Raw genomic sequence first — 25,482 nt, forward strand, 5'->3', positions numbered from 1 at the left:
CATTTGACCAGCTGCCATCACAAATGTATAATATATCATATTATGTATAATATGTATAATAAATAGTACAGCGCATAATGTGTAGAATGCATCTGTGTTTGTTTTAAAGCTCCTGTGATTCTGGACCCCAACACTGCACATCCCTGTCTCTCTCTGTCTGATGATCTGACCAGTGTGAGACAGAGAGGGTCAAGGCAGCAGCTCCCTGACAACCCAGAACGGTTTATGAAGTATGCAAATATTCTGGGCTCTGAGGGGTTCATCTCAGGAGAGCACAGCTGGGAGGTGGAGGTAAGGGACCATCCTGTCTGGAACATGGGTGTGGTTAAAGAGTCCAGTGACAGAAAGGGGGAGGTAACTGCATCACCACAGTATGGATACTGGGCTATAGGACAGACGGATGGTAAGTATACAGATGTAGTGGGTAAGACCAACACTCTGAAGAGGAGACCCCAGAGGATCAGAGTACAGCTGGACTACAACAAGGGGGAGGTGTCCTTCTACGACCCTGAAGACATGACACTCATCCTCACTCATCAACACACCTTCACTGAGAGACTGTTCCCATACTTCTGTATTGGAGGAGCTGGTGATGCTAAACACCCTGATGTACAGATCTGCCAATCAGAGGTGTCTCTGACCGTGATGTCATCCCAGTGAGGAGTGTATGAGTCTTGTTTGTGAAACATGAGCCACATGTATGCTCTCTCCTATAATTATGAAATACTGAGATTGATGAGATGAGATTCATTTTTTATGACAATGTTTATTGTTTATTCTGTTTAATGTAAATGAACAGATCATTTTTCTTGTATTACTGTCTATCAACAAAACTTTGCTTTGGAGTGTGAGCATTATGGTATAAGAATTGTATGTATATGAAAACATGTACCGGTAGCTTGTGTGTAGAGAATCACATACGTGTAAATATTGTTTGGAGAACTGCTATGGGACAGACACAGCCCTTTAACAAGGTCAAATATTTTGCTTACTTTGTCCAGTTAGTTACTTGTAAGAATCCAAATCTAACGGGCAGAGCGTGATTCTTCAAAAGCTTGGTACAGGTACCACAGCTGAGACCTGACTGTGTAATTAGGGTACTGTGTCATCATATAGTGTTGTGGTCAATGATTTGGTGTTTTCTTATGTAAAGCTCACCTGTATTTGATGTTCGTGCTTGAACCAAATGACTTCACTAAGCATGTTAAGAGCTAGCGTGTTCACTTAGCATGTTAAGAGCTAGCGTGTTCACTTAGCATGTTAAGAGCTAGAGTGTTCACTTAGCATGTTAAGAGCTAGCGTGCAGCCACAGGGGAGCGTGTCTATGTTCCCACAGCCCGATGTTCCCACATTTCTAAGTAATCTAACTAGCCCTAACCCTAACCCTAACTCTGACCCAAACCCTAAACCTAACCCTAGCCCTAACTCTAACCATAACCCTAACCCTAGCCCTAACCCTAACACTGACCCTAGCCCTAACCCTAACACTGGCCCTAACCCTAACACTGACCCTAACCCTAACTCTAACCATAACCCTAACCCTAACCCTAGCCCTAACCCTAACTCTAACCATAACCCTAATCCTAGCCCTAATCCTAACACTGACCCTAACCCTAACCCTAAACCTAACACTGGCCCTAACCCTAACCGTATCCTTAGCCCACCTATGAAATATTAGAAATGTGGGACCATTGGGCTGTGGGAACATAGGGGTGACCCCAGCCACAGCCAACATGTTGAATCGCTGCTCCGTGTCAATATGACATAGTCACTTCTCTTTTTGTTTTTGCTTGCAGTGGCGGCTGGCCGATAGAGGGCGCTGGGGCGCCGCCCCCACCTTCACTTCCTAGTTGCGATTTGTAAACGTTTTTTTTTTAAATAAACATTGTTTATTCACAAAATGCGGCTGATATTCTGTCGGCGCCTATCAGCATTCATTAAAAATCCTCCAATACAATAAACATTTTATCTGTGTGTGTGTAAAATTCACTGTTAAAATACATAGGGGGAGGAGTCGGGGCGCCGGCCGAATGCAAGTCTATGGCAGGCCAAATACTTTTGGCTTACAAGTGAGCTGTAGCAGCGCTCCAATTGGCTGTCTCCTATTTCTCGGCCGGGGCGCCCTGAATATCCGGTTGTTAAGTCTGACGTCAAACGTGACGTTTTGCAATTTCCGTCTTCAAACCAGAAATACAACATTGTGCGCGCGACGCGAGAGAGTTTTTGCCGGGTGAGATGTCTTCAGATAGAAAGTAAGCAAGTTGAAATGTTAGCAAATATAATTGCTGAGTGTTCTGACAGAGAAAGTTGGTTAAAATTGGTCGTTATTATTGTGACTAGAAAGTGTCTGACTGACACTTGACAATGACTATAATTCCATTGTAAATAGTGTCAAAGAACTATCAAGCTAGCTAGCTCAGAAGTGATGAGATGAGCTAGTCTGCTGCACACATGCCAGCTAAAGAACTAACTGGATGCACTTTATTATTTTGCTTAAGTTAAAGTAGATATACAATCTTTCTTATTCTGCTAGAATTGGGCTTCATTGGTAATACCATAATGGCATATTTACAGTACATGGACAGTGGATTGAAGCATTTGAAATGTCTGTTTTGTATAGTATAGTTGGACATGTTTTTTTTTCCAGGTGAGAGAGCAAAATGACATTATCTGACTGCATTGCCCACAGCAATCCAAAATTCTATTATAATTATGTTATAAATTGATATGGATCAATTTATACCTCTTATTAGATTATAAATACTCTGGTTGTTATGTTTGCCTTTTGGTTGACAGCAAAAGGGAGAGAGGAGGATAGGGAGGGAGAGAAGGAGAGAGAGCAGGATGGTGTCGGCACACCAGAGAGAGAGAGCAAGAACCAGGTGAGAAAGTGGACAGGTAGTCAAGACCACATAAGTAAGTAGCCTTGAGAACCGGTGGTTCTCGAGCCTAATGGCCCATAGGGAAGGAGCCTATCTCCTGTTTCCGTAGCGTGAGGCGGCTTAATGTACAAGTTAGTACACCCCCTGGACATGACGCTGGTATGTCGCAGGGTCTTACCCCCTGGGGGGGGGGGGTCCATGCCACGGTCCATGCCACCCCCCCAAGGCAGCAAACCTAGGGGAAACACTGTTATTCTCATGCTAAAATCGACTGTAAATCCAGATTTTAAAGTTGATATTCTTCCCCGTGGAGCATGCCCCCATAACCTGTGCCCCACCCAAAAATGTTTGCACCAGCCGCCACTACAGTTCTTGTAGATTCTTGTAACGAGACAATGGCACATATGTATTATAATCACTCCCGGCTCCAATTTGCATGCAAAAAAAAAAGTGCCGGAAATTTAGCAAAGATGCTATATCTGAATATTTCTGAGAGACGAATGAGATAATCCAATGGAATTTGAGTTCCATGATATGGAATGCGTTTTCAGACTTCTTGATTCAAAGTCTGGATGGAATATTCTCTGTTTTCTCACAATTCTCTGTTTTCTAACAATAACAATCACGCTGTAGATTAAAACAATGTTGATATTGTTGGGATATACTGATACTGAACATGTGATGTGATATGACATCATTGCTTGATTGTTGATGCTTCATTACATACTTCCAGCTAACTTACATCTTGTATAGGTTTTACACAAGGGCCTGTAGATGAGAAATGCTGATGTCGTTTTTTGTGTGTGATGGGATTGTAGTGATGGGATTACTCAATGCTGAACTCTCTCTCTCTGTCTCTCTCTCTGTCTCTCTCTATCTCTCTCTCTCTCTGTCTCTCTATCTCTCTCTCTGTCTCTCTGATGAGGTTAAAGTGCAGCTCAGTGTTTTTAAAGGGAGTGCTCTATCAGACTTACAACACAGCAGTGGCAAGACTACAACAGGGAAGAACAGAAGACTAAACCATTACAAGAAAATACTATGATCAAAATTGTAACAAAAAAAAAGGTAAACATAAATACAATTATTCAATAAATAATTTGAAATTCTGTGACAGATAGATAGCAATGTCACTTGATGTTATGCACATGCTGGGTGAAAAGATAAAGGGTTGTTGATAACAATGAATGATCATTTTTAGTTTCTGTTTTAATTTGACTGTGATTCATCCTTTTTTGTCTGAAATAAGAAATGTAGTTTTGGCAGTGCTGAGAGAATGTGTTTCTATACTATACTATATAAGGGTTATGATAATGATTCCTACAGAACTGTGGTAAACAGATACTGTCAAATGAGTCCAGAAATCTTACAGTCAGAATCTCAATCAGAATCAGAAACAGATTTATTGCCAAGTATTTACAAGAAGAGTGGAATATGACATGATAATAGTGCAGTGTGACTGTGATGTCAGTAGGGGTCAAGCGAGCAGTCAGGGTCAGTGAGGGTCAGTAGGTGTCAGTGAGGGTCAGTAGGGGTCAGTAGGGGTCAGTGGGGGTCAGTAGGGGTCAGTGGGGGTCAGTGGGGGTCAGTAGGGGTCAGTAGGGGTCAGTAGGGGTCAGTGAGGGTCAGTAGGGGTCAGTGAGGGTCAGTGGGGGTCAGTGAGGGTCAGTGAGGGTCAGTGAGGGTCAGTAGGGGTCAGTGAGGGTCAGTGAGGGTCAGTGAGGGTCAGTGAGGGTCAGTCAGGGTCAGTGAGGGTCAGTGGGGGTCAGTGAGGGTCAGTGGGGGTCAGTAGGGGTCAGTGAGGGTCAGTTGGGGTCAGTGGGGGTCAGTGAGGGTCAGTAGGGGTCAGTGAGGTTCAGTGAGGGTCAGTGGGGGTCAGTAGGGGTCAGTGAGGGTCAGTGGGGGTCAGTAGGGGTCAGTGGGGGTCAGTGGGGGTCAGTGGGGGTCAGTGAGGGTCAGTAGGGGTCAGTGAGGGTCAGTAGGGGTCAGTGAGGGTCAGTGGGGGTCAGTGAGGGTCAGTGGGGGTCAGTGAGGGTCAGTAGGGGTCAGTGGGGGTCAGTGAGGGTCAGTAGGGGTCAGTGGGGGTCAGTAGGGGTCAGTGGAGGTCAGTGAGGGTCAGTGAGGGTCAGTAGGGGTCAGTGAGGGTCAGTGGGGGTCAGTGAGGGTCAGTGGGGGTCAGTAGGGGTCAGTAGGGGTCAGTGAGGGTCAGTGAGGGTCAGTAGGGGTCAGTAGGGGTCAGTAGGGGTCAGTGAGGGTCAGTGGGGGTCCCGGGCCTCGTTAATGAGGCCAACTCTAGTCGGGAAGAAATTGTTTTTGTGTGGTGAGGTTTTGGTCACGATGGACCGCAGCCTCTGTGCCTACCTCCTCAGTAATGTTTTGTCTCAATCCAGGAGGAACTCCAGACAGCTCTGAAACCCTTACAGGAGAAGCTGGAGGTCTTCAACAAAGTTAAACAAACCTGTGATGAAACATCAGAGCACATTAAGGTACTGTGTACGTCAGGCAACGTGTTGTCTTCAGTGATGTGGTCTTCTCTTGTTCTGCTCAGTATTGGATTCTGTTGACATCTAACTGATAGTCATGCATCTGCAACTCAAAATCATAAAGAGAGCTGCATACATTTCACCTGAACTTTGAATAATAATAATAATGAAGTTAAAGTAAAACTAGTTAACGTACTATGGTAGTAAAACTACAAAGATCATAAGATATGTTCCTCTTGCTGTCTCCAGAGCCAGGCCCAGCACACAGAGAGACAGATTAAGGAGGGGTTTGAGAAACTTCACCAGTTTCTACGAGAGGAAGAGGAGGCCAGGATAGCTGCACTGAGGGAGGAAGAGGAGCAGAAGAGTCAGATGATGAAGGAGAAGACTGAGGCACTGAGCAGACAGATATCATCACTTTTAGACACAATCACAGCCTTAGAGAAGGAGCTGAAAGCTGAAGACATCTCCTTCCTACAGGTAAGGATGCCTTCTCTCAGACAGTAATTGTAAATGTATTCAAAGACTGATTGATGACATCACTAGCATTGATGACACTTCTCCTCTGTTCCTCTCCAGAACTTCAAGGCCAGTAAGGAAAGGTAAGTGATCTGTCTCTGGTCTCTCTTCTCTGGGGTTCTGAACCCAAGCCCACAGCAGCACTGACTCCTGAATGTTCTTCCAGAGCCCAGTTCACACTGCCAGACCCAGAGAAGGTTTCTGGAGCGCTGATAGACGTGGCCAAACACCTGGGCAACCTGCAGTTCAGAGTCTGGGAGAAGATGCAGGGGATTGTCAAGCACGGTTAGTACTGACTAGAATTGGATTAAGAATAACTATTAAATAGACTGAATATGTTCATAGAAATACAACATTAATAAATGTGTAGCAAGCCCCAACTTTCTCTGCACAGTAACAAATGAGATGGACAAGAATATAAAAAGTGCCAAGGTTTATTAACAATACATGAGCCCCATAGTGCTTTTACTCTGGGCTGGCAGGTAATGCTAGAGAGACTTCTGACTGGATGTGACAAGAGAAATGATGCTACTAGTTCACCACCGTATAGGTGCAACACAATTCACAGCACACAACTCCAAACTGTTTCACACTGTTGGTCACGCGTGATATCCACACAAAACACACGAGTGATTAGATGCCAAGTAGAGTATGTTAACATAACAGAGTAGTGTACGTACACACACACACACACACACACACACACACACGTGTGTCAAGATTTGTCTATCTCCAGCCATCCAGCTCCAGGGTTGCCAGATGGGCGGGGTTAGCGCCGAAAGGGCTACTTTTGATCACACTGGGCCGGGAAAAAAAGCATTTGGACGGGTTGGGCTGGATATATAGCATTTAGGTTGTTCTGGATAAATAACATTTAGGTTGTTCTGGATAAATAACATTTAGGTTGTTCTGGATAAATAGCATTTAGGTTGTTCTGGATAAATAGCATTTAGGTTCTTCTGGATAAATAGCATTTAGGTTGTTCTGGATATATAGCATTTAGGTTGTTCTGGATATATAGCATTTAGGTTGGGCTGGATGTATAGCATTTAGGTTGGGCTGGATGAATAGCATTTAGGTTGTTCTGGATATATAGCATTTAGGTTGTTCTGGATATATAGCATTTAGGCGGTATCAAAATGTCAGTGCCTGAAAGTCACAAAATGTGTGAAGTTAAAACACACACCCTAGGTAGCTACACACAATGTGCAGGATTATTATTATTTTACAAACATCATTGGCAACAGACATACAGTTTATGGGGAGGAGATAGGCACCTGCCCAATAGTAATTAGCTGCTTTCTGACAATATAGGTTTTGGGCTGGTTTTCGGTGGATTCAGCGGTTTTTAGACTGTGGTTATGCTGGAAATAGTCAATCCCATTTGGCAACCCTGTCCAGCTCTCCTAATAACTCGCCCTGGTTTACTCTGGGGAAGTGGCGATATAGGGATAATATGTATAATAAATAATACAGCGCATAATGTGTAGAATGCATCTGTGTTTGTTTTGAAGCTCCTGTGATTCTGGACCCCAACACTGCACATCCCCAGCTCTCTCTGTCTGATGATCTGACCAGTGTGAGACAGAGAGAGCCAGCGCAGCAGCTGCCTGACAACCCAGAACGGTTCATGAAGTATCCAACTGTTCTGGGCTCTGAGGGGTTCATCTCAGGAGAGCACAGCTGGGAGGTGGAGGTGGGGGACCATCCTGTCTGGAACATGGGTGTGGTTAAAGAGTCCAGTGACAGAAAGGGGAAGGTACTATATGTATCACCACAGTATGGATACTGGGCTATAGTACAGAGGGATGGTAAGTATACAGATGGGAGGTGTAACACCATCACTCTGAAGAGGAGACCCCAGAGGATCAGAGTACAGCTGGACTACAACAAGGGGGAGGTGTCCTTCTACGACCCTGAAGACAAGACACTCATCCACACTCATAAACACACCTTCACTGAGAGACTGTTCCCCTTCTTCTCTATTGGACCTGCTGGTGATGCTAAACACCCTGATCTACAGATCTGCCAATCAGAGGTGTCTCTGACCGTGATGTCATCCCAGTGAGGAGGGGGGGTGGGGGGTGGGGGGTGGGGTGGGCCCACCCGTCTTTCCCACCCGATCCAAAGTCAATAACAGGCTCGATACATAGTTAATCATTTACATAAGGCTTCATTACATTTAGATACATAGTTCATCATTTACATAAGGCTTCATTACATTTGCTGATATAAATGCTGACTCACTGGTAATTATAGAGAGTTGATGACAAGTGTGGTAATAAATCCACGACACTATCATTTTCAATAATTAAATGATTTATATTCATGATTGTATCTTAAGAATGTTGAGTTCTTAAACAAACAAAAAAAGTTGTTATTGTTTATTCTGTATGTTCTTTCTTTTTTCACTAAATGTGTCTCAGGGGCATGGAAGTGAGTCTTATGGTATTAGAATCATAAATATAAAATATTAAGGCTGTCAAATTATTAAGATTTTTTTTTATCATAACCTGTAGTAGTTATAATTGCTGTGTTGACATTATACTTACTTGCTTACTTTGCTCAGAGTATGAATCCTAATCCAACAGGCAGAATGTGATTCCTCTATGACTAGTGCTCTGCATTGGGAAGAACTCCTCATATGTAAATTGTGGGACATTTAATAAAAGCTCTTTTGCTGATCCCAGATCTGCTGTCGGTCAGTGTTTAGTGATTACCAAACGCGATGGTAGCAAACGCGTCTGTTTAGATTCAGAACGATATTCTCTGGTATTTGGTTTGAGGGGTACCAACATTCAAATAAGCATATCTTCTTCAACTATTTAGATTTCAATGTATGACACCTCATTTGAAAGTTTACAATCTGCACTTCCATAATCTGTCAAAAAGAAAGAAGCCCTTGCCTTACGTGGGGACCTTTTCACCAGACCCTGTCACATTGAGCTCAGGTTGGCTGTGATTATCTCTTGTTAACTGGTTGAGGTTATGTAAGCAGTGAAATCAGAGTGATCAAGTAGAAACACCACTCAGGACATTATGATTCACACCTCACAATCAAGGTCAGTGTAAAATGCTTTAATGATGATATGAAACAAACTTGAATCAGAGAGACCTCTCCCCTCACTAAAAACATTCCCCTGACATGTTTAACTGAACATTCAATGTGCACTCAGCATTAAATCCTGGTGGATGAATACTGTCATGCTTTTCAAAACACCGTATGCACTGTAATACCTTGTCAGATGGGACATTTGTCAGTAAAGGTTTTCAGCAGAAGTGTCAGAGTTGCAATATTATTATTTATTTCTTTTTCATCACAAGTGTGTTCAGTGGCGGACTGGCCACCGGGCAAGCCTGGCAAATGCCAGGAGGGCCGCGAGACTCTGGGCCGCTCAGAATGTATTATATAAAATATATATATATTTGTAATTTTGTCTCTGGTGATTTTCATTGAAAATAACTTATTTCAGCAGACCGCGGCCCAAAACATTGTATATCGGCCGGGCCATCCACGCAGTTCTGCATCGCGGATGCCCAGGGCCCTAAACCAATAGGAGCAGAGCTCCCCTATGGGGCGGAGCTCCACGATGTAGAACTGGAGTATGTAAACCAATAGGAGCAGAGCTTTAGGTAGCAGGGTAAACCAATAGGAGCAGAGCTTTAGGTAGCGGGGTAAACCAATAGGAGCAGAGCTCCCCTATGGGGCGGAGCTCCACGATGTAGAACTGGAGTATATCTCAATAACTATCGTAGTCAGTTCTATATCGCTAGTGGACACGCACCTCATGTCATCATTCCGTTTATAACAGCAGTTAACGTTACACTGCTTTCATTTTCAGAATGGGGGAATTTGATGAGAGCGATGCAGTTAATGTGCAACAACTGGATGCAGGGAGCAAGTGTAGTTGGAAGTAGGAATGCACCGAAATTCGCATGTATTGGGCCGAAAATAGCACAAAAAAGTACATTCGGTGTGAAAAGGCTATTGAAAGAGATATTGACTGATGACTGCCTACTGATAATACATAATTACAGCAAACATGTCGGTAGTTTGGCATCTGTCCTCTGACTTTTTATGTTAACAATCCATGTTGCGTGTTGCGTTTGGAAATAGGGCTGTTGTGTCGCAAATGCCAGGGCTGTTTTTTGATCCCAGTCCGCCCCTGAGTGTGTTTAATGTAGAGTAGACGATGTATGGCAGTGCTGAAGGTTGTATAGACCTGTGGGGAGCATGCAGAGTCTGGCCTGTAGGGGGAGCTACAGGACTGTGGTGGAGTGTGGCTGATGTGGGTTAGCACCAGCCGGTGTCCAATCATCACACCACAGTCCTATAGCTCCCTCTACAGGCCAGACGCTGCATGCTCCCCACAAGAACATCCCTTGTGTGACACTCCACAGTTAAATGCTGAGGAAAAGTCTGACATGATGGACATTTCTACAGTCATTCAACAGAGAGTCTTTACAGTCTGACATCAATGGCTTCATCTGTGAAAAAACACATCTCAGAATGTCACCAAGGTGTTGGGAGTCATTTCCAGTGAGCACTTGATGCCTTTGGAGTGGGAAGAAGCTTTTTGTGGAGGAAGCAAAAGACAAGTCAGCTCTGTGTCACTGCATGTGTTCCCTTTGAACAGGCCACTTTGACCTGTGCATTTTTGAAGTGTACATGTTTAAGTGTGCATGTTTTGATGTGTGCGTGTTTTAAAATGTGCATGTTTTAAAGTGTGCATGTTTTGAAGTGTGCATGTTTTAAGTGTACATGTTTTAAAGTGTGCATGTTTTGGAGGGTGCATGTTTAAGTGTACATGTTTTAAAGTGTGCATGTTTTAAAGTGTGCATGTTTTAAGTGTACATGTTTTAAAGTGTGCATGTTTTGGAGGGTGCATGTTTAAGTGTACATGTTTTAAAGTGTGCATGTTTTAAAGTGTGCATGATTTAAAGTGTGCATGTTTTAAAGTGTGCATGTTTTAAGTGTACATGTTTTAAAGTGTGCATGTTTTGGAGGGTGCATGTTTAAGTGTACATGTTTTAAAGTGTGCATGTTTTAAAGTGTGCATGTTTTAAGTGTACATGTTTTAAAGTGTGCATGTTTTGGAGGGTGCATGTTTAAGTGTGCATGTTTTAAAGTGTGCATGTTTTGAAGTGTGCATGTTTTAAGTGTACATGTTTTAAAGTGTGCATGTTTTGAAGTGTGCATGTTTAAGTGTACATGTTTTAAAGTGTGCATGTTTTGGAGGGTGCATGTTTAAGTGTACATGTTTTAAAGTGTGCATGTTTTAAAGTGTGCATGTTTTAAAGTGTGCATGTTTTGAAGTGTGCTAAACTAAACATCATCCTCACCATTCATCTCCCATCATGCATTGCGTAGTTGCTTCCAGTCATGGTCACGTTCGTAAATTCGCTCTGAGAGCGCCGGAGCGTCCACGTGACTGCCTCTTGTCCAATCAGATGACTCGGTTCCTTTATGACGTTGAACCCAGTGTGCGCTCCGGCGAATTTACGAACACGGCCAGAGAGAGAGAAAGAGAGACCAGTGTATTGTGGGTTAGTAGTCGACTTGAGCTCCAACAGATTTCCACATGCCTCCCTTATTAGTGAAGGAAATGCAACAATGAGTCATGTCTTCACGTAGGGGTCAGCGTCATGGTAAACCATAGGAAGTCTTCACGTAGGGGTCAGCGTCATGGTAAACCATAGGAAGTCTTCACGTAGGGGTCAGCGTCATGGTAAACCATAGGAAGTCTTCATGGGGAGGGTCAGCGTCATGGTAAACCATAGGAAGTCTTCATGGGGAGGGTCAGCGTCATGGTAAACCATAGGAAGTCTTCACGTAGGGGTCAGCGTCATGGTAAACCATAGGAAGTCTTCACGTAGGGGTCAGCGTCATGGTAAACCATAGGAAGTCTTCATGGGGAGGGTCAGCGTCATGGTAAACCATAGGAAGTCTTCATGGGGAGGGTCAGCGTCATGGTAAACCATAGGAAGTCTTCACGTAGGGGTCAGCGTCATGGTAAACCATAGGAAGTCTTCATGGGGAGGGTACTGTTCCTTTAACAAGGTCCTCTTCCTCCTCCTTGGTCACTGGAGCTGGCATCTCTTGCAGTCGTTGTCAGGGCTGGTGGTGTTAGATGAGTTAGGACTGTCCTCCGTCACTGGGAGGCAGAGAAGACAGAGGGGGGGGACAGGCAGAGAGAGAGAGAGAGGGGGGGGGGCAGAGAGAGAGTTGTAACATCCTATCATATTCCTTGTTGTAACATCCTATCATATTCCTTGTTGTAACATCCTATCATATTCCTTGTTGTAACATCCTATCATATTCCTTGTTGTAACATCCTATCATATTCCTTGTTGTAACATCCTATCATATTCCTTGTTGTAACATCCTATCATATTCCTTGTTGTAACATCCTATCATATTCCTTGTTGTAACATCCTATCATATTCCTTGTTGTATCATCCTATCATATTCCTTGTTGTAACATCCTATCATATTCCTTGTTGTAACATCCTATCATATTCCTTGTTGTAACATCCTATCATATTCCTTGTTGTAACATCCTATCATATTCCTTGTTGTAACATAGGGGAAGATAATAATTGGGATCCTTAGAGGCTGCAGGTTGTGTTCTTGTTCTGCTCAGTATTGGATGCTGTGCACATCAGAATGGTGACTCATGTATCTGTAACTCAAGATTCTATGTGTAGAGCATACATTTCCTCTACAGATTCAACTGTGGTAATGGGTAAAATCACAGAGGGTAATGTAGGATGTTAGTGCACAAACAATAACAAACAATGGTGATATCATCATGCCCTTGCTGTCTCCAGAGCCAGGCCCACAGAGAGACAGATTAAGGAGGGGTTTGAGGAACTTCACCAGTTTCTACGAGAGGAAGAGGAGGCCAGGATAGCTGCACTGAGGGAGGAAGAGGAGCAGAAGAGTCAGATGATGAAGGAGAAGACTGAGGCACTGAGCAGACAGATATCATCACTTTCAGACACAACCACAGCCTTAGAGAAGGAGCTGAAAGCTGAAGACATCTCCTTCCTGCAGGTAAGGATGCCTTCTCTCAGACAGTAATTGTAAATGTATTCAGAGACTGATTGATGACATCACTAGCATTGATGACACTTCTCCTCTGTTCCTCTCCAGAACTTCAAGGCCAGTAAGAAAAGAAAAGGTAAGTGATCTGTCTCTGGTCTCTCTTCTCTGGGGTTCTGAACCCAAGCCCACAGCAGCACTGACTCCTGAATGTTCTTCCAGAGCCCAGTTCACACTGCCAGACCCAGAGAAGGTTTCAGGAGCGCTGATAGACGTGGCCAAACACCTGGGCAACCTGCAGTTCAGAGTCTGGGAGAAGATGCAGAGGATTGTCAAGCACGGTTAGTGTAGTGTAGTGTAGTACTGATGAGAATTGGATTAAGAATATCTAATAGATTATATGAATATGTTCATAGACAGTGTTTTGACCAACCAGGTGCCACAGTAATTTTTCTGTTTTTACATAGTCTGAAACTACAGATTGTCAGCTTTCAAATTATGTGTCATACATTGAAATTGGAAGAAAACAGAAGACGACATGCGTATTTGAATGTACCCCTGAAATCACATTCCTGAGAAAAAGCCTTTTAAAGATCTGAGTTTTTCACACGTCTGCACAGCCAGGTAATGGGCGGTAGGTAACCAGTGGCGGCTGGTGCTAAACATGTTGGGTGGGGCACAGGTTATGGGGGCATGCTCCACGGGGAAGAATATCAACTTTAAAATCTGGATTTACAGTCGATTTTAGCATGAGAATAGCTCTACCCCCCTGTACAGACCTCGCCATCCCCTCTACCCCCCTGTACAGACCTCTTCATCCCCTCTACCCACCTCTACAGACCTCTTCATCCCCTCTACCCCCCTGTACAGACCTCTTCATCCCCTCTACCCACCTCTACAGACCTCTTCATCCCCTCTACCCACCTCTACAGACCTCTCCATCCCCTCTACCCCCTGTACAGACCTCTTCATCCCCTCTACCCCCCTGTACAGACCTCTCCATCCCCTCTACCCTCCTCTACAGACCTCTTCATCCCCTCTACCCCCCTGTACAGACCTCTTCATCCCCTCTACCCCCCTGTACAGACCTCTCCATCCCCTCTACCCTCCTCTACAGACCTCTTCATCCCCTCTACCCCCCTGTACAGACCTCTTCATCCCCTCTACCCCCCTGTACAGACCTCTTCATCCCCTCTACCCCCCTGTACAGACCCCGTCATCCCCTCTACCCACCTCTACAGACCCCGTCATCCCCTCTACCCCCTGTACAGACCTCTTCATCCCCACTACCCACCTCTACAGACCTCTTCATCCCCTCTACCCCCTGTACAGACCTCTTCATCCCCTGTACGGACCTCTTCATCCCCTCTACCCCCTGTACAGACCTCTTCATCCCCTCTACCCCCTGTACAGACCTCTTCATCCCCTGTACAGACCTCTTCATCCCCTCTACCCCCTGTACAGACCTCTTCATCCCCTCTACCCCCCTGTACAGACCTCTTCATCCCCTCTACCCCCCCTGTACAGACCTCTTCATCACCTCTACCCCCCCAGTTTTCTCTACAATTTCTACAATTTTCTCTCTACAGTTTCTACACGTCAACGTGTACCGAAACACTTGTTTCCAACGTGGTCCTACGTTTCTCCTACACCAAGACACATACAAAGAGCATAGAAACATACAAAGAGCATAGAAACATACAAAGAGCATAGAAGATACAATCAGAATACAATCTGCCATTCCTTCTCCCAGCATCGATTTGGTTTTCCTATCATGACTGAAGGACAGACGATTCACTTACTTACACTACTGTAAGTCGCTTTGGATAAAGGCGTCTGCTAAAATGCCAAACATGTAAACAAATAAATCATGTAAATGTCGGCTAAGGTGATCAGCTGAGCTTGACTTGGGACTTGACTAACAACAAGTGACACATTTCCCATCTCACACGCTGTTGTTGCACAATGTTATTGTGTGTGTGTGTGTGTGTGTGTGTGTGAGTGAGTGAGTGAGTGAGTGAGTGTGTGTGTGTGTGTGTGTGTGTGTGTGTGTGTGTGCGTGTGTGCGTGTGTGCGTGTGTGTGTGCGTGCGTGTGTGTGTGTGTGTGTGTGTGCGTGTGCTGGGTGAATACATAAACAAACAAGCGAAAAGACGACATTAGAAAACGTACCATGCTGACGATATTACTAAATGTTTGAAGTAGCTTTTATCTTAGCTGACTCTCTTACCTTCAGGTCGAGTTTGTGTATTCTGGCTTCGCAAAACACCAACAGTAGCAGCCTAACAGCCGGTGCGGAGATTGCGACCACAAACGAGATAAGTTTGACTTCGGTAATAGGTCCAGTTGCAATATCCTCAAGTTGGGAACAAAAGATGCCTCCTTCTAATCCATTTGTTCAATTTGTTTACAGAAATAAATCCTCCTTACATTGTAAAAAACTTAATTTGTTAGGAGAGCAGTCCCGGAAGCCCGGAAGTCGGAAGTCCTCAGCTTATGCATTTTCATGCTATACAACCGGATATTCAGGGCGCAATTTTTGCGCCCCGGCCGAGAAATAGGAGACAGCCAATTGGAGCGCTGCTACAGCTCACGTGTAAGCGAAAAGTATTTGGCCTGCGATAGACTTGCATTCGACCGGCGCCCTGACACCTCCCCCTGTGTATTTTAACAGTGAATTTTACACACACACAGATAAAATGTTTATTGTATTGGAGGATTTTTAATGAATGCTGATAGGCGCCGACAGAATATCAGCCGCATTTTGTGAATAAACAATGTTTATTTTTTTTTAAAAACGTTTACAAATCGCAACTAGGAAGTGAAGGTGGGGGCGGCGCCCCAGCGCCCTCTATCGGCCAGCCGCCACTGGCGGTAACAATAGCTGGTTAACCCCGCCCCCAACCACTTCCCCTCTAGATTGACAGCTGCCAGCTGTTAATATCTGTCAGTGTTACTGGGTCAGATAGGCTTTTCAAAGGGAAGTTTACAGTACATAGCTAGCTATAGCTAACATTCTCACCTAGGCATTATGATGCTCACGTTCCATTTGACCAGCTGCCATCACAAATGTATAATATATCATATTATGTATAATATGTATAATAAATAGTACAGCGCATAATGTGTAGAATGCATCTGTGTTTGTTTTAAAGCTCCTGTGATTCTGGACCCCAACACTGCACATCCCTGTCTCTCTCTGTCTGATGATCTGACCAGTGTGAGAAGTAGAGAGCCAAGGCAGCAGCTCCCTGACAACCCAGAACGGTTTATGAAGTATGCAAATATTCTGGGCTCTGAGGGGTTCATCTCAGGAGAGCACAGCTGGGAGGTGGAGGTGGGGGACCATCCTGTCTGGAACATGGGTGTGGTTAAAGAGTCCAGTGACAGAAAGGGGGAGGTAACTGCATCACCACAGTATGGATACTGGGCTATAGGACAGACGGATGGTAAGTATACAGATGTAGTGGGTAAGACCAACACTCTGAAGAGGAGACCCCAGAGGATCAGAGTACAGCTGGACTACAACAAGGGGGAGGTGTCCTTCTACGACCCTGAAGACATGACACTCATCCTCACTCATCAACACACCTTCACTGAGAGACTGTTCCCATACTTCTGTATTGGAGGAGCTGGTGATGCTAAACACCCTGATGTACAGATCTGCCAATCAGAGGTGTCTCTGACCGTGATGTCATCCCAGTGAGGAGTGTATGAGTCTTGTTTGTGAAACATGAGCCACATGTATGCTCTCTCCTATAATTATGAAATACTGAGATTGATGAGATGAGATTCATTTTTTATGACAATGTTTATTGTTTATTCTGTTTAATGTAAATGAACAGATCATTTTTCTTGTATTACTGTCTATCAACAAAACTTTGCTTTGGAGTGTGAGCATTATGGTATAAGAATTGTATGTATATGAAAACATGTACCGGTAGCTTGTGTGTAGAGAATCACATACGTGTAAATATTGTTTGGAGAACTGCTATGGGACAGACACAGCCCTTTAACAAGGTCAAATATTTTGCTTACTTTGTCCAGTTAGTTACTTGTAAGAATCCAAATCTAACGGGCAGAGCGTGATTCTTCAAAAGCTTGGTACAGGTACCACAGCTGAGACCTGACTGTGTAATTAGGGTACTGTGTCATCATATAGTGTTGTGGTCAATGATTTGGTGTTTTCTTATGTAAAGCTCATCTGTATTTGATGTTCGTGCTTGAACCAAATGACTTCACTTAGCATGTTAAGAGCTAGCGTGTTCACTTAGCATGTTAAGAGCTAGAGTGTTCACTTAGCATGTTAAGAGCTAGCGTGTTCACTTAGCATGTTAAGAGCTAGCGTGTTCACTTAGCATGTTAAGAGCTAGCGTGCAGCCACAGGGGAGCGTGTCTATGTTCCCACAGCCCGATGTTCCCACATTTCTAAGTAATCTAACTAGCCCTAACCCTAACCCTAACTCTGACCCTAACCCTAAACCTAACCCTAGCCCTAACTCTAACCATAACCCTAATCCTAGCCCTAACCCTAACACTGACCCTAACCCTAGCCCTAACCCTAACACTGACCCTAGCCCTAACACTGACCCTAACCCTAACCATAACCCTAACCCTAACCCTAGCCCTAACCCTAACTCTAACCATAACCCTAACCCTAGCCCTAATCCTAACACTGACCCTAACCCTAACCCTAAACCTAACACTGGCCCTAACCCTATCCTTAGCCCACCTATGAAATATTAGAAATGTGGGACCATTGGGCTGTGGGAACATAGGGGTGACCCCAGCCACAGCCAACATGTTGAATCGCTGCTCCGTGTCAATATGACATAGTCACTTCTCTTTTTGTTTTTGCTTGCTACAGTTCTTGTAGATCCTTGTAATGAGACAATGGCACATATGTATTATAATCACTCCCGGCTCCAATTTGCATGCAAAAAAGAAAGTGCCGGAAATTTAGCAAAGATGCTATATCTGAATATTTCTGAGAGACGCAATGAGATAATCCAATGGAATTTGAGTTCCATGATATGGAATGCGTTTTCAGACTTCTTGATTCAAAGTCTGGATGGAATATTCTCTGTTTTCTCACAATTCTCTGTTTTCTAACAATAACAATCACGCTGTAGATTAAAACAATGTGATGTGATATGACATTATTGCTTGATTGTTGATGCTTCATTACATACTTCCAGCTAACTTACATCTTGTATAGGTTTTACACAAGGGCCTGTAGATGAGAAATGCTGATATAAATGTCATTTTTTGTGTGTGTATTAGCTACAGAAGCAATTTACCATGAGAGGAAGGGGGTTGTGGACTCATTTACCACTAGTACAGGTTGTGTTACAGTGGTAAATGAGTCCACAACCACCGCCCTCGAATGGTAAATTGCTTTTCTACAACAGCCACCACAATTCATGTATTTACAATCATTAATCGTTTCAGAATACATATATCCTTCCGCCACAGAATATAGTCCCATAAACAAGATCAACCATTGCATTGTAGGTCAGCACAGGTGTTCTTAATCAGATTGATTGGGAGGCACATTGATACTGGAAATGCGGTCTGAACAGTGGGTTGTTGAGATATTTACCACTGTTCCTAGCCAATCAGAATCCAGTATCCATACATGCTGTTGTAGAAAGTGCAATTTTAACCCCTCAACCTCTCCGCTCCCACCCACCCACACACACACCCACCCAACGGTTGCTTGCCACAGCTCACACAGTAAGGAGGCCTATAATGATGCTATAGCTAACAAGTAGTTAGGTCTTAACACTAGGAAAGCCGTGAGGTGTCATCGGGCACCAGTGAGTACAAAAAAAAGTCTACCTTTGCACTTGATCAAATGTCAGGATCCTCCTTTCATGACTTTTCCTAGATATGTGCGTTCTACCACCCAGAATCTTTACATTTTCAAAATCGAGTTAGTATAAAGCGATTTTGCTGTATTTCTGTGTGTGCCTGTGTATTTGCCTTGGGATTCGGCTGCCATCTTTTTCTCCAAGGCTGCAATTCTCTTTTATATCAGCAGAGGTAGCAAGGGGGCACACACTGTGCTCAACCTTCAGGCTTCAGTGCTGAATTAGATACAGTGGATAAGACTGATATTTGTAACATAATGTGTTTATATATAGGCTATATATAGCAATAGTGATACATAAGATATGTATATGTACAGACAGTTATGAAAATGATAAACTGTACAGTATGTCTCCCAATCCCTTCAGATTTGTTGGAGTTTTTTTTTCTCACAGCGGTTTACCCAAGTTCCATGCCATAGTGATAAGATATTATGATATGTGTAGCCTATGTACAGTTATGAATGATACACAGTGGTGTAGTCTAGTTTTTTCTGCGTAGTGGCGCCTGTGGCCTGTGTATGATGATGATGATGATGGGGGGTGATAGGAAGGTCGTAGAGACACCATTCAAATGGTTTTAGATTCCCTGGGTTCTCCCCTATCCGGGGGCGTTGGAATTATTCTCCTAACCCGCGGGGAACCATACGTTATTAACCCCGGGAGGGGTCACACTACGGGACGTATAACGCTGGCTATGAATGTGGTAGAAACACAAGGTTTTCATATTTAAGTTCATTAGGTCTACACGGTCATTTTAAGCCTAACGCCAGCCCTCTACGACCCCGGGAAGTCATGTTAAACTGAAGTTACAGACGACAGATCTGTCAAAAAAAAAAAGTTAAAAAAATGCTTTCACCTAAGCTTTCATCTAAAAAGAAAGTAAAAAAAAAAAAAAATGAAAAAAAAACGTCTAAGTCCCCGTGCCACCTAGCTAGGTTAGCTTAGGTCTCCCTGGCTCGGTTAAAGGACTTTAGCTCAGCAAGCGTAGGTGTCACAGAAACACCATATTTCATATTTAAGTTCCTTAGGTCTACACGGTCATTTTAAGCCTAACCCCAGCCCTCTACGACCCCGGGACGTGACGCTATTGACCCCCCCGCAGATTCGTCACATGCTAACCGCGGATTACACTACGGGACGTATAACTTTGGCTATGAAGGGGGTAGAGACACGCGGTTTTCATATTTCTGTTCCTTAGGTCTACGCGGTCATTTTAAGCCTAACCCCAGGCCTCTACGACCCCGGGACGTGATGTTATTAAGCTTCCTGCACGTTTAGGCCATGCTAGCCCTCACCGGGGGCTTACCCCTTTTTGGATACAGCGTGATCTCACGATCATAAAAGCCAATGGGGCAGGGAACAAAAAAAACAAAATGTGATAAAAAAAAAAAACGATAGGGTGAAGATAGTGGATGCACGCATTTAACATCTCTCTCTATGACCTGTGGTCACAAGGGTGTGGAATAACCAACAGTGACATCTGACTTCCTGGGCTTATGTGAATGTGAATGGTCATGTTAATGAGCTGTATGTTAATGAGCTGTGTGTGTATGTTAATGAGCTTAATGCTAATGAGATTCATGCTAATGAGCTGTATGTTAATGAGCTGTGTGTGTATGTTAATGAGCTGTATGTTAATGAGCTTCATGCTAATGAGATTCATGCTAATGAGCTGTATGTTAATAAGATGTATGTTAATTAGCTGTGTGTATGTTAATGAGCTGTATGTTAATGAGCTTCATGCTAATGAGCTTCATGCTAATGAGCTGTATGTTAATGAGCTGTGTAAAAGTGGGCGGAGCTTGTGTAAAAGTGGGCGGAGCTTAGGTCAAAGTGGGCGGAGCTTGTGTCTAAGTGGGAGTGGCTTAGACAGTTAGTGGGCGGAGCTTGTGTGAAAGTGGGAGTGGCTTAGACAGTTAGTGGGCGGAGCTTGTGTCAAAAGTGGGCGGAGCTTGTGTCAAAGTGGGCGGAGCTTAAGTGGAAGTGGGAGTGGCTTATACCGTTAGTGGGCGGAGCTTGTGTCAAAGTGGGAGTGGCTTAGACAGTTAGTGGGCGGAGCTTGTGTCAAAAGTGGGCGGAGCTTGTGTCAAAGTGGGCGGAGCTTAAGTGGGAGTGGGAGTGGCTTAGACATTTAGTGGGCGGAGCTTGTGTCTAAGTGGGAGTGGCTTAATTGATTATTTCAAATTATCTCTCATTTGAGCAATAATGTCTAGTAGACCTGCGTACAGTCTAGGTAGGTCGTTTGTTGGCAAATGAGAGATATTTGAATTAATCAATTAAGCCACTCCCACTTAGACACAAGCTCCGCCCACTAATTGTCTAAGCCACTCCCACTCCCACTTAAGCTCCGCCCACTTTGACACAAGCTCCGCCCACTTTGACTTAAGCTCCGCCCACTAACTCAATTAAGCCACTCCCACTTAGACACAAGCTCCGCCCACTAACTGTCTAAGCCACTCCCACTCCCACTTAAGCTCCGCCCACTTTGACACAAGCTCCGCCCACTTTTGACACAAGTGGGCGGAGCTTGTGTCGTAGTGGGCGGAGCTTAAGTCAAAGTGGGCGGAGCTTAAGTCTAAGTGGGAGGAGCTTAAACCAAAGTGGGAGGAGCTTAAATCAAAGTGGGCGGAGCTTAAGTCAAAGTGGGCGGAGCTTAAGTCAAAGTGGGAGGAGCTTAAATCAAAGTGGGAGGAGCTTAAGTCAAAGTGGGCGGAGCTTAAATCAAAGTGGGAGGAGCTTAAGTCAAAGTGGGAGGAGCTTAAATCAAAGTGGGAGGAGCTTAAGTAAAAGTGGGCGGAGCTTAAGTCAAAGTGGGAGGAGCTTAAGTCAAAGTGGGAGGAGCTTAAATCAAAGTGGGAGGAGCTTAAGTCAAAGTGGGAGGAGCTTAAGTCAAAGTGGGAGGAGCTTAAGTCAAAGTGGGAGGAGCTTAAATCAAAGTGGGAGGAGCTTAAGGCAAAGTGGGCGGAGCTTAAGTCAAAGTGGGAGGAGCTTAAATCAAAGTGGGAGGAGCTTGTGTAAAAGTGGGCGGAGCTTAAGACAAAGTGGGAGGAGCTTAAATCAAAGCGGGAGGAGCTTAAGTAAAAGTGGGCGGAGCTTAAGTCAAAGTGGGAGGAGCTTAAGTCAAAGTGGGAGGAGCTTAAATCAAAGTGGGAGGAGCTTAAATCAAAGCGGGAGGAGCTTAAGTAAAAGTGGGCGGAGCTTAAGTCAAAGTGGGAGGAGCTTAAGTCAAAGTGGGAGGAGCTTAAATCAAAGTGGGAGGAGCTTAAGTCAAAGTGGGAGGAGCTTAAGTCAAAGTGGGCGGAGCTTAAGTCAAAGTGGGAGGAGCTTAAATCAAAATGGGAGGAGCTTAAGGCAAAGTGGGCGGAGCTTAAGTCAAAGTGGGAGGAGCTTAAATCAAAGTGGGAGGAGCTTGTGTAAAAGTGGGCGGAGCTTAAGACAAAGTGGGCGGAGCTTAAGTCAAAGTGGTCGGAGCTTAAATCAAAGTGGGAGGAGCTTAAATCAAAGTGGGAGGAGCTTAAGTCAAAGTGAGAGGAGCTTAAGACAAAGTGGGAGGAGCTTAAGTCAAAGTGGGCGGAGCTTAAATCAAAGTGGGAGGAGCTTAAATCAAAGTGGGAGGAGCTTAAGTCAAAGTGGGAGGAGCTTAAGTCAAAGTGGGAGGAGCTTAAGTCAAAGTGGGCGGAGCTTAAGTCAAAGTGGGAGGAGCTTAAGTCAAAGTGGGAGGAGCTTAAGTCAAAGTGGGAGGAGCTTAAGTCAAAGTGGGCGGAGCTTAAGTCAAAGTGGGAGGAGCTTAAGTCAAAGTGGGCGGAGCTTAAGTCAAAGTGGGCGGAGCTTAAATCAAAGTGGGAGGAGCTTAAGTCAAAGTGGGAGGAGCTTAAGTCAAAGTGGGAGGAGCTTAAGTCAAAGTGGGCGGAGCTTAAGTCAAAGTGGGAGGAGCTTAAGTCAAAGTGGGAGGAGCTTAAGTCAAAGTGGGCGGAGCTTAAGTCAAAGTGGGCGGAGCTTAAATCAAAGTGGGAGGAGCTTAAATCAAAGTGGGAGGAGCTTAAGTCAAAGTGGGAGGAGCTTAAGTCAAAGTGGGAGGAGCTTAAGTCAAAGTGGGAGGAGCTTAAGTCAAAGTGGGAGGAGCTTAAGTCAAAGTGGGAGGAGCTTAAGTCAAAGTGGGAGGAGCTTAAATCAAAGTGGGAGGAGCTTAAATCAAAGTGGGAGGAGCTTAAGTCAAAGTGGGAGGAGCTTAAGTCAAAGTGGGAGGAGCTTAAGTCAAAGTGGGAGGAGCTTAAATCAAAGTGGGAGGAGCTTAAATCAAAGTGGGAGGAGCTTAAGTCAAAGTGGGCGGAGCTTAAATCAAAGTGGGCGGAGCTTAAGTCAAAGTGGGAGGAGCTTAAATCAAAGTGGGCGGAGCTTAAGTCAAAGTGGGCGGAGCTTAAATCAAAGTGGGAGGAGCTTAAATCAAAGTGGGAGGAGCTTAAATCAAAGTAGGAGGAGCTTAAGTCAAAGTGGGCGGAGCTTAAGTCAAAGTGGGAGGAGCTTAAGTCAAAGTGGGAGTGGCTTAGACAGTTAGTGGGCGGAGCTTAAATCAAAGTGGGAGGAGCTTAAGTCAAAGTGGGCGGAGCTTAAATCAAAGTGGGAGGAGCTTAAGTCAAAGTGGGAGGAGCTTAAGTCAAAGTGGGAGGAGCTTAAGTCAAAGTGGGCGGAGCTTAAATCAAAGTGGGAGGAGCTTAAGTCAAAGTGGGCGGAGCTTAAATCAAAGTGGGAGGAGCTTAAGTCAAAGTGGGCGGAGCTTAAGTCAAAGTGGGAGGAGCTTAAATCAAAGTGGGAGGAGCTTAAATCAAAGTGGGAGGAGCTTAAGTCAAAGTGGGCGGAGCTTAAGTCAAAGTGGGCGGAGCTTAAATCAAAGTGGGAGGAGCTTAAATCAAAGTGGGAGGAGCTTAAGTCAAAGTGGGCGGAGCTTAAGTCAAAGTGGGAGGAGCTTAAGTCAAAGTGGGAGGAGCTTAAATCAAACATAGGGGTGACCCCAGCCACAGCCAACATGTTGAATCGCTGCTCCGTGTCAATATGACATAGTCACTTCTCTTTTTGTTTTTGCTTGCTACAGTTCTTGTAGATCCTTGTAATGAGACAATGGCACATATGTATTATAATCACTCCCGGCTCCAATTTGCATGCAAAAAAGAAAGTGCCGGAAATTTAGCAAAGATGCTATATCTGAATATTTCTGAGAGACGCAATGAGATAATCCAATGGAATTTGAGTTCCATGATATGGAATGCGTTTTCAGACTTCTTGATTCAAAGTCTGGATGGAATATTCTCTGTTTTCTCACAATTCTCTGTTTTCTAACAATAACAATCACGCTGTAGATTAAAACAATGTGATGTGATATGACATTATTGCTTGATTGTTGATGCTTCATTACATACTTCCAGCTAACTTACATCTTGTATAGGTTTTACACAAGGGCCTGTAGATGAGAAATGCTGATATAAATGTCATTTTTTGTGTGTGTATTAGCTACAGAAGCAATTTACCATGAGAGGAAGGGGGTTGTGGACTCATTTACCACTAGTACAGGTTGTGTTACAGTGGTAAATGAGTCCACAACCACCGCCCTCGAATGGTAAATTGCTTTTCTACAACAGCCACCACAATTCATGTATTTACAATCATTAATCGTTTCAGAATACATATATCCTTCCGCCACAGAATATAGTCCCATAAACAAGATCAACCATTGCATTGTAGGTCAGCACAGGTGTTCTTAATCAGATTGATTGGGAGGCACATTGATACTGGAAATGCGGTCTGAACAGTGGGTTGTTGAGATATTTACCACTGTTCCTAGCCAATCAGAATCCAGTATCCATACATGCTGTTGTAGAAAGTGCAATTTTAACCCCTCAACCTCTCCGCTCCCACCCACCCACACACACACCCACCCAACGGTTGCTTGCCACAGCTCACACAGTAAGGAGGCCTATAATGATGCTATAGCTAACAAGTAGTTAGGTCTTAACACTAGGAAAGCCGTGAGGTGTCATCGGGCACCAGTGAGTACAAAAAAAAGTCTACCTTTGCACTTGATCAAATGTCAGGATCCTCCTTTCATGACTTTTCCTAGATATGTGCGTTCTACCACCCAGAATCTTTACATTTTCAAAATCGAGTTAGTATAAAGCGATTTTGCTGTATTTCTGTGTGTGCCTGTGTATTTGCCTTGGGATTCGGCTGCCATCTTTTTCTCCAAGGCTGCAATTCTCTTTTATATCAGCAGAGGTAGCAAGGGGGCACACACTGTGCTCAACCTTCAGGCTTCAGTGCTGAATTAGATACAGTGGATAAGACTGATATTTGTAACATAATGTGTTTATATATAGGCTATATATAGCAATAGTGATACATAAGATATGTATATGTACAGACAGTTATGAAAATGATAAACTGTACAGTATGTCTCCCAATCCCTTCAGATTTGTTGGAGTTTTTTTTTCTCACAGCGGTTTACCCAAGTTCCATGCCATAGTGATAAGATATTATGATATGTGTAGCCTATGTACAGTTATGAATGATACACAGTGGTGTAGTCTAGTTTTTTCTGCGTAGTGGCGCCTGTGGCCTGTGTATGATGATGATGATGATGGGGGGTGATAGGAAGGTCGTAGAGACACCATTCAAATGGTTTTAGATTCCCTG

The 25,482-nt window shown here is 44.2% G+C and overlaps 2 protein-coding genes across 2 annotated transcripts in view; both read left to right on the top strand.

Annotated features, from left to right (window-relative positions):
• LOC308150829 (E3 ubiquitin-protein ligase TRIM35-like) overlaps nucleotides 1–660 on the top strand; it is a gene marked incomplete at both ends in the record, with an annotated part of 100,206 nt that extends 99,546 nt beyond the window's left edge. The window contains one exon of the mRNA XM_080523620.1: nucleotides 110–660. Within this exon, the coding sequence (XP_080379746.1) occupies nucleotides 110–660 (551 nt within the window). The remainder of the gene's footprint in view (nucleotides 1–109) is intronic.
• Nucleotides 661–4,343: 3,683 nt separating this feature from the next.
• Nucleotides 4,344–16,631, top strand: LOC308150830 (zinc-binding protein A33-like; the record flags this gene model as incomplete). Its single annotated transcript, XM_080523621.1, has 6 exons — nucleotides 4,344–4,373; nucleotides 5,270–5,365; nucleotides 5,612–5,842; nucleotides 5,942–5,964; nucleotides 13,149–13,267; nucleotides 16,081–16,631. 6 exons carry the CDS (start codon nucleotides 4,344–4,346, stop codon nucleotides 16,629–16,631), a joined length of 1,050 nt encoding a protein of 349 aa, XP_080379747.1.
• Nucleotides 16,632–25,482: the final 8,851 nt, after the last annotated feature.

Source organism: Nansenia antarctica (assembly GCF_963989245.1).
Source record: "Nansenia antarctica genome assembly, chromosome: 2".
NCBI classification, from domain to species: domain Eukaryota; kingdom Metazoa; phylum Chordata; class Actinopteri; order Argentiniformes; family Microstomatidae; genus Nansenia; species Nansenia antarctica.